At 37.5% G+C, this 12,560-nt stretch overlaps 2 protein-coding genes and 1 pseudogene across 2 annotated transcripts; 2 read left to right on the plus strand and 1 right to left on the minus strand.

Moving 5' to 3' along the window:
• Positions 1–459: 459 nt before the first annotated feature.
• On the minus strand, positions 460–2,904 carry LOC123471474 (glutamic acid-rich protein-like). Its single transcript, XM_045172834.1, is given in 8 exon segments — positions 460–979; positions 1,054–1,170; positions 1,242–1,520; positions 1,793–1,894; positions 1,953–2,021; positions 2,085–2,409; positions 2,476–2,646; positions 2,648–2,904. Coding segments are annotated over 8 exon segments (1,383 nt in total). The 5' UTR covers positions 2,690–2,904; the 3' UTR covers positions 460–701.
• Positions 2,905–6,467: 3,563 nt separating this feature from the next.
• Positions 6,468–8,822, plus strand: LOC123470680 (annotated as a pseudogene).
• A 357-nt stretch (positions 8,823–9,179) lies between these two features.
• Positions 9,180–10,659, plus strand: LOC123475216. Its single transcript, XM_045177572.1, has 5 exons — positions 9,180–9,318; positions 9,405–9,496; positions 9,556–9,784; positions 9,851–10,033; positions 10,092–10,659. The coding sequence occupies exons 1-5, from the start codon at positions 9,231–9,233 to the stop codon at positions 10,526–10,528; spliced, it is 1,029 nt and encodes a 342-aa protein (XP_045033507.1). The 5' UTR covers positions 9,180–9,230; the 3' UTR covers positions 10,529–10,659.
• Positions 10,660–12,560: the final 1,901 nt, after the last annotated feature.

Here is a 12,560-nt window from a genome sequence, read left to right on the forward strand (position 1 = left end):
TTTTCTTCTTCCGCGGGTTGGAGAGGGTTGGGCCAACTGAGTAAATGGGTTCGGCCCGGGCCAATGGGTCAATAAATTTTTACCGGCCGGGTAACGGCCCGGGTAAAAATCGGGTCAAACACACTTTTTTTGACAAACTTTATAAAATTCCCTAATTTTCTTAATTATCTTCTTCTTCCAACATTGACACGACAATTATGTCTTCTGAACACGAACGCCCTTTTCTACCACTTATCCTACTTTTCATGCAACGAAATTCTCGTAGAGCATTTGGCGGCAATATTTTTAGGTCTTTGTTGAGGCCGCAGGCATAGTGAATAACGAGCTTCTCTATGTGACTACTAGATGGCGCCACCGCTCGGGTTGGCCCGCGAACCCGGCGGTTCAACCCCTCGCCCGGTCCATACAAAATATTCCTCGGTGGGTCGAGTTGGGTTTTTTTTTCTTCAGCCCGGGCTGTGGCCCGGGTTTTCATGGCCCGGCCCACAGCCCTACCTCGAACCACTCTATATATTTAAAAGGTGGTATGTTCATTTTTTAACTGTAATTTAAATTAAGGAAATAAAGAAGTGGTTTTCGACTATCATAGCGCAACAAATAAAAAAACGTTTCGATGCTTGGTAATTAACGCTTTTATATTATTACACTTCCATTGAAATACAAATCAGCGTATTGGAGAACAAATCAGACGAACTTCTGTTCTATAATTTTTTTCCTGCTGGGACCTTTCCTCGTCCTTTCGGTCTTCCAGGCAACCTTCCATTTCCTCGTCTTGTTCCTCTTGTTTTTCCCTGTGTTTGGAAAGGCGCAGATAAACGTCTGACCTTTACGCATGGCTCAATTGCCAATTTGTGGTCTTTATTAAAAACGAGATATTTTATAAGAGAAGCAGCCGCAGTACCCGCCGTACCATCTGCCACCCGCTTCAATGTCGTTTGCGGAGGAATTCCAGAGTTGCTTGGCCCAAATATTTCCCCTTCTGATTGTACCGTAGAGAAGTAAATACTAAAATAATCAGAATTTTAGTTGAAAGAAGACTGATATAAATTATACCTTCGCGGTGTTGATAATTGGGAGACGAAGACCTTGTGCTGGACGGTGAAAGAGGAGCGGAGGAAAGAGGTGATAAATTATTTCTCTCATTTTGCAATGTCAGCAAACTGTCCACATCTGTACACACCATTGAAAAATCAATAATTTAAACACAACCTGAGTGGAAATAATATTATGTTTGTTGTTACCTTCGTGGCAATTTGGTGAAGGATATTGCTTTGCATTTTTCGACGGAGGAGTATATTTTGTACTACACTTCACCTGTTTCTCCATTTTGTTATTTTCTTCTTCTTCTTCTTCTTCTTCTTCTTCTTCTTGATCTTTTTTTTCTTCTTCTTCTTTTTCTTGATCTTCTTCTTTTTCTTGATCTTCTTCTTTTTCTTGATCTTTTTCTTCTTCTTGATCTTCTTCTTCTTCTTGATCTTCTTCTTCTTCTTTTTCTTCTTCTTCTTCTTCTCCTGCTCTCTCTTTAGATGATTTCATTTTATTGTTTCCTGTCCTTTCATCTTTTTTCTCTTTCGACTTTCTCTTTTTTCCTTTAAAATTTTAAAAATTTTTTAAGCACTAATAATTGCAAAATTTATTAGCATAATGCTTTTTCTACCTCTTTCAATGGAGTTTTTCTGCTCATGATTCTCGAGGAGTACTGATTCATTTTCATGTTCGATAGTTTTCTTCTTTGCTAAATTATATTATGAATGTTAGCACAGGTATAGAAGTAACTAGAAAACATGAAAACCTGTTCTATTTCTTTTGCTGGCTCCTTTTTCAATGAAGTTTCTCTGCTTTGGATTGTCATGAAGTAGTGATTCATTGTCTTGGTCGATTACTTTCTTCAGTCCTAAATTAGAATACAAATGTTAACACAGCTATAAAAATTTGTAGGAAACAAGAAATACCTCTTCTCTCTCTCTTGCTGGCTCTCTCTTGCCATATGCCCTTTTCTTCACACAACTTCTGTCTTTTCTCTGAAAAACATAATTTTAATTTAAAAACAATTTCTAATTTGAATACACTAGCAAAAAAGCAACCTTGTTTTTTGTTCCAATGTCGAACCCAAAGTTGATCTATAAGAATGCCATCTTCTGATTGGGCAAACTGAATTCCCCCACCACTGGCTAAAACATATTTGGTATGTTGGGTTCCGTTGGGATAACGAATTAAACATACAACTGAAGCATTGAAGTTCTCAGCCATTTCATCTATTTTGGTGTAGATACTCTTGTGGCAGTGGGACTTCCTCCTGTCAAGGTTGTTTTGTTCGTGGTTACCCAAAGAATTCCAATAGTTTTGCCATTCGATAGTTTTCCATGGTTTATTTCGATTAGGTACTTCCTTTTTTCCTTTAAAGGATTCCTGTAATAATATAACATAATTATTTTAAGTAGGCATACGTAACCAAATTAATGACAAATAAATTACTTTGAACTGAGAAATTCTGATTCGATCTTCTTTGTTCTTCTGTTTAATTTGTCTCCCCATTATATTTTTCATGTGTTGTAATTCTTTTTTCCTTTGTGCCATGGCTTCATTTAGCCTCTTTTCAGCTAGATCTGTTTCATCGTGAACAATTTCAGAATTGCTGAGTGAATGTGAATCTTCCATGTTTGACTGTGAATGCCAAAAAAATCTGCATATGAATCAAACATAAACAGTCAGTAAAAGTTACGAAATGATACAAAAACTGTATGTGTGTACTTACAGCTTGTTCAACGAGTTGCAGTCAAGAACTATGACAGGATCAATGTACTTTGTTCTGTGAGTAAATTTTCAAGAAGTGCAAGTCATATGACACAGATTATTGGCCCATCAGACATTACATTGAATAGGTAATGTAAAAGGTAGTATTTCAGCTCTGCAATGAGTAATCAGGAGTATTATTATTAGCTTTGTTTAAACTATGATGTAATGGGTTGTATGCATCAATATATAACTGGTCAGAATTTCTTTACTTTGTTATTTGATAAATGAAATATCATAATTAATATTTAATATCAGATGTGGTAAAATAACAAAAATTGGACTGGATAACCAGCTCCCCAACACGTCACATCAGTATTCAGAAAAAATGTCAAATTAAACAAAAGATGTGGCACAATAAAAAAATGGGACTCGATAACCAGCTCTACCCCAAAAATAACATTCGGTTCAATAAAAATAAATGAGACCGGATTACCTTCTTTAATGTAACGCATATTATTTAACACCAACGAAAAAGCCACGCGACTGCTTAAGCAAAAAAAGTGTAGCAGACAACTTTCCACATTTCTGTCACTAGGGGGCACAATGTAAGTTCGGGGTCGCTTAATTTTCCCTCCGCTAGATGTCAGCATAGCTTGACAAAGTAGCTTGAAAAAATAGCGCCGGAAAATAGATAGGTGCCGGGTTGAGGTTGAGGGTTGAGGTGCTGGGTTGAGGTTGAGGGTTCAGGTGCTGGGTTCAGGTGCTACTTATGGCACTAAAAACGTGCCATAGGCGACTGGTCACACGAGTAACGCGAGTCCGTTTTTTCAGCGCTTATCGCTGGTCCGTCCGCTATTTTTTGCGGCTCATTATAAGCGAAAAAAATCCATTGAAATTTGTTGCGCTACATCTAACGCTATCTAAGCGCGCGTGGCACTAGCGATTTGTTTGCGATAAAGTAGCACGCGATGCGCTATATTTAGCGCAATATTCGTATTTCATTGTATTATTTACGAAACGCGCAAGCGGTTCGTTAATTTAAAAAAATCGACGAATAAAATGTTGCGAAAGGGAAAACGATTGCGGCCAATGGACGAGAAGAGCGTGCCTGTACATGATATAAGCGCTTGTCGCGAGTCCGTTGGCTATATTATTAGCGCTAATCGTCGCCCTTCCACTGTTTTATACGGCTCGCTGCTCGCGGCCAAACATTTTAAATTGTTAGCGTTAGATCTAGCGTTCTCTACGCGCGCATTTCGCTAATAATTAACTTAAGATTAACTTGCGCGAAATGCGTAAAATTTAGCACATTGAATTTCATTACATAATTTACAAACACAAATAAGCAGCAAAAATAAATATGTAGCGCGAAAAATAATTAAGTCAAATATTACGCGCTAGATCTAGCGCTGTGTAAGCGCGTATGGCACTAGTGATTTACCTGTGATAAACTACGAGGCGCTAAATTTAGCGCAATACCTTTTATAATATATACGCAAAAATAATAAGGTAAAATATTTTTCACTAGAACAAGCTTTACTAAGAGCGCAGGAGGGTGCTAATCATTAAGTTGCGCACGATAGTATCAATTAAGCGCAATTTATTTCATGGTATAATTTACGAAACGCGCAAGCCCTAAAATAAAAATTTAGCCCTTATTAAAGCGTATTGTTTTAAATTTAATTAACCGGGCGCATATCTAGCAAATATTTGGCTTAATATTATTGCGCTAGTTTTTCACCGTTTAATTCCGGGCTGGTCGGACTGCCCCTTGTCGACGACACCCAGAGTAGCTGATCGTTAGCGACCCGTCGTTCCTTTATAGCCGTATGCCCTTGCTGTCCAATAAATTGAAGATGGCCCACCTCCAACACCGGCAGCGGCTACTGGCTCGCACCACATAGACGGAACATTTGAAAAACTCAGCGGCCACCGCTCGCAGCCATTTGCTATTGAGAGCGAAAAGAAGGCGCTTCCCAGTTCCCAGATACATCTGGCTAAAAAAATATCCGCAAACCATGCTAAGTCACCTGAGTTTTTGATATTTTTCACCTCGTTGGCGCTGGCCAACAGCGGCTACTCCAGCTCGAACCGCTTCCGGTGTTGAAGGTGGGTCATCTTCAATTTATTTATTGAGCAGCGAAGGCATATATGCGTCCGTAAATAGGAAAAGCCGTCAAAGATGGGCCGCTGTTCATATGGGACAGATCAATCGCCAACAAATTCATCAGTTTATATTCTGGGTGTCGTCGACAAGGGGCAGTCCGGCCAGCCCGGAATTAAACGGCAAAATATAAACGCAATTTATTTCAGCCGAGAATTTTCCTTCAATCAAATTTCATGTGATGCGCATTATTCAGCGCTAAACATTTATTTTAGCGCTTGCGCGTTTCGTAAGTCATATGATAGAAAAAATTGGCCTAAAATCAACGCATCGTAGTCGAGTGATCTATAGATCACTAACGTCATACGCGCAACGATATCGCTATATCCAACGCAAAACATTTGACATTTTTCGCCAAACGAGCCGCCTAAACATTGGCCAAGCGACGATTAGCGCTAAGATAGAGAACGGACTCGATAGCGACTAGCGCTAATATAATAGACGGACGCGCGCAACTAGTCAAGTGGCCGCAATTGTTTTTTTGTCGCAACTCGTTAAATAACCGAAGCGCTGGCACGTTTTATAAATAATGCGATGAAGTGAATTGCGCTAAATATAGCGCTTCGCGCGCAAGTTTATCAAAACTACATCACTAGCGCCATGCGCGCTTAGATAGCGCTAGATCTAGCGTGAAACATTTAATATAATTATTTTTCGTGCGAGCCGCTAAAAACAACGGGCGATCGACAACGCAAAAATAACGCAAGGCGCCGCGATAAGTGCCGAAATAACGAAAGGGCACGCCCTACTCGCCCAACTAGTCGCCGCAATTGTTGGTTTACTTTGCACGTCCGTTTAATTAAATTTAGTGCAATGCGTGATATGTAGCGTTAAATATTGATTTTAGCGCTTGTTCTTTTCGTAAATTATATGATGGAATGAATTGCGCTAAATTGATCCTTTTTTGCGCAATTTAATAAAAGTGCCCTGCGCTCTTAGTAGAGCTTTTAGTGCGAAATATTTAACCTCATTATTTTCGCGTAGATACCCAACTGTTACAGCGAACGGGCTGCACTAAGCGATCAAATAGCGGACGGCGCGCGCTATTCGTCCAACCAGTCGCCGCAATGGTTTTTTTTGTGTCTCAGTGATGTTATTTGTCTACGCATACGGCGTTTTGGCAGGCGATTTCCGTCGGTGAGCTGGTGTAGAATTTGCCGTTGCATTCAGACCCTACGTTTTGATCGTCTTCGCAATCGTAATGACGTGGGCCACGTCTGGTTGTGGTGAATGCTGTGGTCGTTGCCACATTCAGCTTCCCGTTCGTAATATGTTGCTCTACATTTGCCGGGATTTGTAGGAACCGGGCGAGAACGTCCTCGCTTCGTTTGAGATGATAGGGCTCAGCCGCTCAGCGCTTATCCCTAGCCATCTAGGGGGAGAGTGAATGTGGCTATGTTTTGGACCGCTAGGTGGCTATCCGTTTGAATAACTTTCATGGGTTTTATGTAAAAAAGGGGGGAAATGCAAAATAATATTAAAGAATAATTCTAATTATTTCGGTTGATTTATTTTGCAATTAAAAGGTAGCATTTTTCATTAAATTAAAAAAAGATCACAGCAAAAAAGAAAGCATAGCAACGGTGTTAAGCAGACGACGATAGCAGACTAAGGTTGGATTGACGAAAAAAGTATCTGTATTTCGCTGCTACAAACGGCGCACCAATGCACCATACATTTTTACGTAATTTGTCATGGCAGAAGTAAGTTCATTGAGTGAGTCGGAAAATTATGTGGAAAGTGATTTCGAAACCTCATCAACAGAAGAGAAAAAGAAGAAAAATGTTTATCCCAAGAGGAAAAGAAAGAATCATCATTTATCCGAGCATTTTTCCAAGTCGAAGAACAACGTAAAAGTAAAGTCTAGTTCCACTGCTGGAAAAACTTTTACTTATCTTGGAAAAACTAGAAAGAAAAAAAAAATTCAACTCTTAGTGGTGATTCCCTTCAACATTCTTCGCAATCCGTACAACAGCCACAAACTGTTTCATCATTCACTACCCATCATTCAGCACATGACATAGCGACTGATGAATTCCCATCAGCTATCAGCCTTGAAGATCTTGGTTACTATGAAAATCCAGTACAATTTTATTTTGGTTATATAAATAAAGTGAAATTGTATCTTTGCAGATAAGCTAAGAAGAGAAGTGAAAAACGACTTAGAAAGCATGCAGGTAAGAAAACATCGAACATGGCAAGAACGACAAACATTTGGTGCATGGGGACAGCATGCTAGAAGAAGAATTTTTACAGAATATGTATCAAGACAGCCACTATTTCATTCAAAATGTGACCAGTGTCATGGTGATTTGAACTTCTACGCTGTGAGATGTATGACCTGCAAAAGACACCTTTGCCATCAATGTGATGCAAACACACACTCCAGCATGCCATTTCATCGAAGACTATTGTGTTCTTGCGAAACCCTGGAAACATTACAGCCCCATCATTTTATCGATGAAGAAGGAAACATTATAACAAAAGGTATCTGTCTAAAAATAAAAATTCAGACACACGTGTTTCTCAACTATTATGCTCTTTTACAGATGTTTGTTTACCATGCTTTGTGCCTCTTAAATGCTGGGATGTAAACTGCCTTGGATCGATGTCGCTTACACCCAATCTCACAGAATCAATCGTGGTTGTCACTGAGCAAGGTAAAAATAACATTCAATGTAGACCGTATTCTAAAGACTATCTAATAATTTAAAAAATAATTGGACAGGTCGGTTTCTGTTAAAGGGAACTAATTTTGTTTGTGATAGTTGCCATACTGTTAGGAAAGCCACTATCGACGACTATATATTTTCTGGTTTTTTCCCTGCAAGTTTATCAGAGAAAGTTACATATCTTTTTTCAGAAGAGGCACTTCTATTAGGGTATCACATTTCCCACAAGTGTCCAGGTTCTTCAAAGAACATGTACGCTCGCACTCTTGAAGACGTATCTAAAGAATATTGTCGCGGGTGAAAAGGGATATTGGTTATCTCTTCGCAGAGATGAGTCATCCGCTCCTTGGACAAAGCTGCGATCGTGGTGAAGAAATTATCGGGAGAAGTCCGCTCCAAGGAAGATACGCAGATATGCAGTCCGGAAGGGGAGTAATTCGCGCGACGGTATAAAACGCTGCCCTGAATCTGCGTTAGATGAGTCTCCATCGGGTGAGCTCCCGGAGCTAGGCTCCGTAGGAGTAGTTCCCTGGAGTCTTCAGACGCTCTCCGAGTTTGGTATGGTCATCCCTTATTGTTATTAGTTAAAAGTGAATAATTGTCTAGAATTTAAGTCATCACTTGTTGTATTCGTGTATTCTTGTTCCAATACAACTCGTGTGACAATATGGACGGGTACGTGACACAAAGCAGTACAATTTATTCAATTGTTATAATTATGATTTGGTTGATTTGGAAGAATGGACCGATTAACGTACCGTTATTTACTACTGCGGAAAGAGAGTGGGAAACCTGTCGCCACTATATTGACCAAGAAGTGCTGAAAAGAGACAAAACTCATTGCCCAAGTTGTGGGAAAGAACCTTTAGTCAGATCTTCTGACGCTATCGTAAAATTGAGGCGCTTAAGCTCGGCTGGAAAAGTGCACAATCCAGAAAACGAAAGAACGTAAGATGCGTGTACAAGAAAACACGACAAAGACTGGTCTTAAGTTTTATTATTTCAATAGAATGGAACAGCCACAGGCGAGGTTTGGAAACTTAGTTATCAAATCCGATACAGAAGTTGAAAATTTCCGTCAAAGGATTTACAACAAAGTTTCTACTGTACGCAATTACATTTCATTTGAAACTACTAGATTTGACATGCTGGACTACGATATGATTAATCATAATTTTATAGTATTTTTAATTCCCATATCTTATTTTGTAGACAAAAAAGAAACAGATGTGTGGGGAATCGGCTTTTAAGGCCGCAAGAGAAGACTCCAATGAACAAAGAAGTATGACGAGACTGGGCTCGTCGTTAGCTCTTGCAAGCACTGCGTTGTACCATACGCAATCAACATGTTTAAAGGTGAATCGTGGACCCATACTGCATTTATGCACAACGAAGCCATGAAAAGTAACGCCAAATTCTTCTGCTACGACGTGGTATGCCAATACTGGAAATGGATGAAAACAAAAGTGGCTCGTCATTTTCCTGAATACCGTAATCTAACAAGTGAAATGACAGGAATCTTGCCTATCGTGCATAAGAATGCACATCAATTGCCATGCAAGGTATTATATCAATAAATTATGAAGCAAAGTCTTCTCTCAAGCTTGAAATATATATGTACAAAACAGATTTTATGGAATCCCCGCTGGACAACTGGAATGGGCTTAACTGGAGGAGAAGAGCACGAGCAAGTTTTCTCCAAATTGTATCTATATGCTTATGTGCTAAAGCATATGGCCAAACATAGTAATAGAGCTTCTTACTGTATTTATTAGCAAACATTGTTGCATTGTTAACTATTAATTCAACGATTTTACTCTTACTTCATTTAGACAGAAACGATTTTTTAACATTAGCTATTCTTTATTGGAACTGGGGTAAAATTGAAAATATGCATTTCCTTCTACGCAAAAAGCTAGAAAAAGTAAACAACTTTGCAATACAGGTTGAATAATTATTTGAAAATAACGAAAATTTTCTTAGGCAAGAAAGGAAATCAAACAAGGCACTCCAAAACTCGAGAAATTGTTGGAAACCCATAACCTCGTATATAATGATCTTCCACTGATTCACAAGGAGCTGGAGACAAAAGCTAAGGCAATTCTTGACCAAAGAAAAACCAAAAAGACTACAGTTGATACACTGAGAAGAATGCTGGAGGGCTTACATGCTCATTTAAAGACTACTTCCATTTCTATCTCTAAAGAAGCAGGTATATTACAAAAAATAAATTGAGACCGCATTACTTACTCAGAGTATCGAACTTGTACTAAAAAAGAAAATTCGAAGAGTCGCACTAAATTAAGGCGGGTTTTGACGGAAACTAAACGAAAGGCTTTGGAAACGATTGAATTAATTAATTCTAAGGATACAACGCTTCCAATTTCTTACGAGGATTTCAATGAAGGTGTCTTTCCTTGGGAAACAGTTCTGGATCGGGATGACACGCACTTTCCCACACGTAAAAATAAAAAAATTGTACTTTTTTAAGTAAAAACTTCATTTCGTCGTTTTTGCAGTTTCCCTTGCCGACAAATATAATATTGTTGATTGTTGGATGCTATTGAAAAGAGCAAGGGAGGAAATTACATTGAGTAAGAATGAAATGATAAACTACATGCGATTCCTCATTGATAAACGGTCATCACTACAACAACCAAGTCAAAAACATACCGGAGAAGACGAGAAATTTGCGAAAGGGAAATCCGTCATGAAAGTTTCTGAAGTTCATCATCTTAATTTAAAAATTCAAATGGCTCTAACAACATTTAATTTAAAGTGCAACCAGGATTTTTCAGATTTCGTATGTGAAACACAAACAAATCATTCTGAACCAGAATTTGAGTTTGACACATCTGATGAAGACAATTACGATTCTCTCTCAGAATCCGAATATTCTGATGAAGAAACAGAAAGCTCATCTAGCTATTCGGAAGATGATGAATCTGCAATATAATTTAGAATACAAATTGCATAATTCTTACTAAAAGTTATGAAAAATAAATGTTTGACTCTTTTAAAGCAATATTGTATTTAATAAAAGTAAGAGAACCTTTTCTCTGATCCGTCCCGTTGCAAAATTAAAATAATAACTAATTGTGGTGCTTGAGAGACGTCAACCGAACAAACGAATCGAAACACCAAGGTAATTCTTCTGAAAAGGCTTTGTCTGAAATTTTTTAATTTCTTTTTTGGCTTTTAATATTAAACAATAAAGATCTTTTGACTAAAAAAGAAATAATTTGTGTTTTTCTTGATTAAATAAAACTTAAATTACAAAAAAAATAAGATTTTCCTTGTTTAGTTACATAATTTTTTCTACTTCGGTTCTATTTAGAGTTAATTTAGATGCTTCCGATTGTGATTCCTTATGAAGATTGGCTTAGTTAATTAAAAAAATTCTTAGTTAGTAAAAATTTGCATAATCCCCAAAATTACATGGTAATAGCGCTTTCGTAAAAATAGATAAAATCTTAAGACGTTGCTTTGTCTGAAGTATTTTTTTAATGAAAGATTCTTGGATTTGAGAAGTTTTTAAAGAAATGCTAAGTTAAAAAGAAAAAAAATTCTCAAAATGTGCAACCCTCAACATATGCTCTGCGACTTAAGATAAGGCTGTGTCTGAAATTTTAAATGACACCCATACCATTAAAACAGAACATTTTTTAGAAAATTATGAAAGGGAATATAAACGTTTGGACGTTTATGCTGTGAATTGAAAAGGGATAAAATAAATGTATAACCCTCCCACCCTACTGAGACAAAAAGCTCTTATGGCGTTAGTCTACCTCTCCTGTTAGACCGTGTTTTGAACCATACTGCCCATACCGCCAAGTCGAGCAATGCTTCCGGAGCTCGCCGAAAGGATCAGCGCAGTCGAATTCGTCGTCTAGGGAGGGGGAGGGAAAAAAATGTCGACTGCTTGACTTCACAAATTTATAATCATAAATTATTTCAAATTAATATTTGTAAAATTCCTTGATGAAATTGATAAATACTTTTAAAATTTAATTTTAAATAACTATTGAAAAAAACTTAAGACTTGCCTATGTCTGAAGAAAAAACAAACAGGAGCAGCACTCATGGTAAGGCCGAAAAAACATTCAACTTAACATATAATGACAAAAACATGAATTAGTTAACTTTATATACAGCTACCAATCACTAGCGCAAGGTATAATATCGTTTTTAAAACAGCCTAATCTTAAGACAATACTTTGTCTTAAAAAAAAAGAGAGAATAAGCCCTCTTGGTAAGGCCGAAAAACCTTAGACTTAACATATAATGACAAAAACATGACAAATTAAACTTGAAATACAGCTACCAATCACTAGCGCGAGGAATAATATCGTATTTAAAACAGACAAATCTTAAGACAATGCTTTGTCTAAACAAAAGAAAGAATCAGCCTTCTTGGTAAGCCGCAAAAAAATTAAACTTAACATATAATGACAAAAATATGAATAAGACAACTTTAAATACAGCTACCAATCACTAGCGGAAGGAATAATATCGTATTTAAAACAGACAAATCTTAAGACAATGCTTTGTCTAAACAAAAGAAAGAATCAGCCCTCTTGGTAAGGCCGGCAAAAAAAAATTAAACTTAACATATAATGACAAAAATATGAATAAGTCAACTTTAAATACAGCTAACAATCACTAGCGGGAGGAATAATATCGTATTTAAAACAGACAAATCTTAAGACAATGCTTTGTCTAAACAAAAGAAAGAATCAGACCTCTTGGTAAGGCCGGCAAAAAAAAATTAAACTTAACATATAATGACAAAAATATGAATAAGTCAACTTTAAATACAGCTACCAATCACTAGCGGAAGGAATAATATCGTATTTAAAAAAGCCGAATCTTAAGACAATGCTTTGTCTGTTACTTTGAAAAAATGAAGACAAAGGTATGTCTTAAGTCGGTGAGCATATGTTGTTCTGGAAACGGCGTTTCCCGAAATTTTTCAATTTTTCCAGGAT

The sequence above is a fragment of the Daphnia magna genome, linkage group LG1, assembly GCF_020631705.1.
Source record: "Daphnia magna isolate NIES linkage group LG1, ASM2063170v1.1, whole genome shotgun sequence".
Classification (NCBI taxonomy): domain Eukaryota; kingdom Metazoa; phylum Arthropoda; class Branchiopoda; order Diplostraca; family Daphniidae; genus Daphnia; species Daphnia magna.

Coding starts and splice junctions, on each gene's coding strand:
- LOC123475216 (XM_045177572.1), top strand. CDS start 9,231: ATGGGCTTAACTGGAGGAGAAGAGCACGAGCAAGTTTTCTCCAAATTG. Junction 9,785..9,850: donor TTCTATCTCTAAAGAAGCAG/GTATATTACAAA, acceptor GTACTAAAAAAG/AAAATTCGAAGAGTCGCACT. Junction 10,034..10,091: donor TGACACGCACTTTCCCACAC/GTAAAAATAAAA, acceptor TCGTTTTTGCAG/TTTCCCTTGCCGACAAATAT.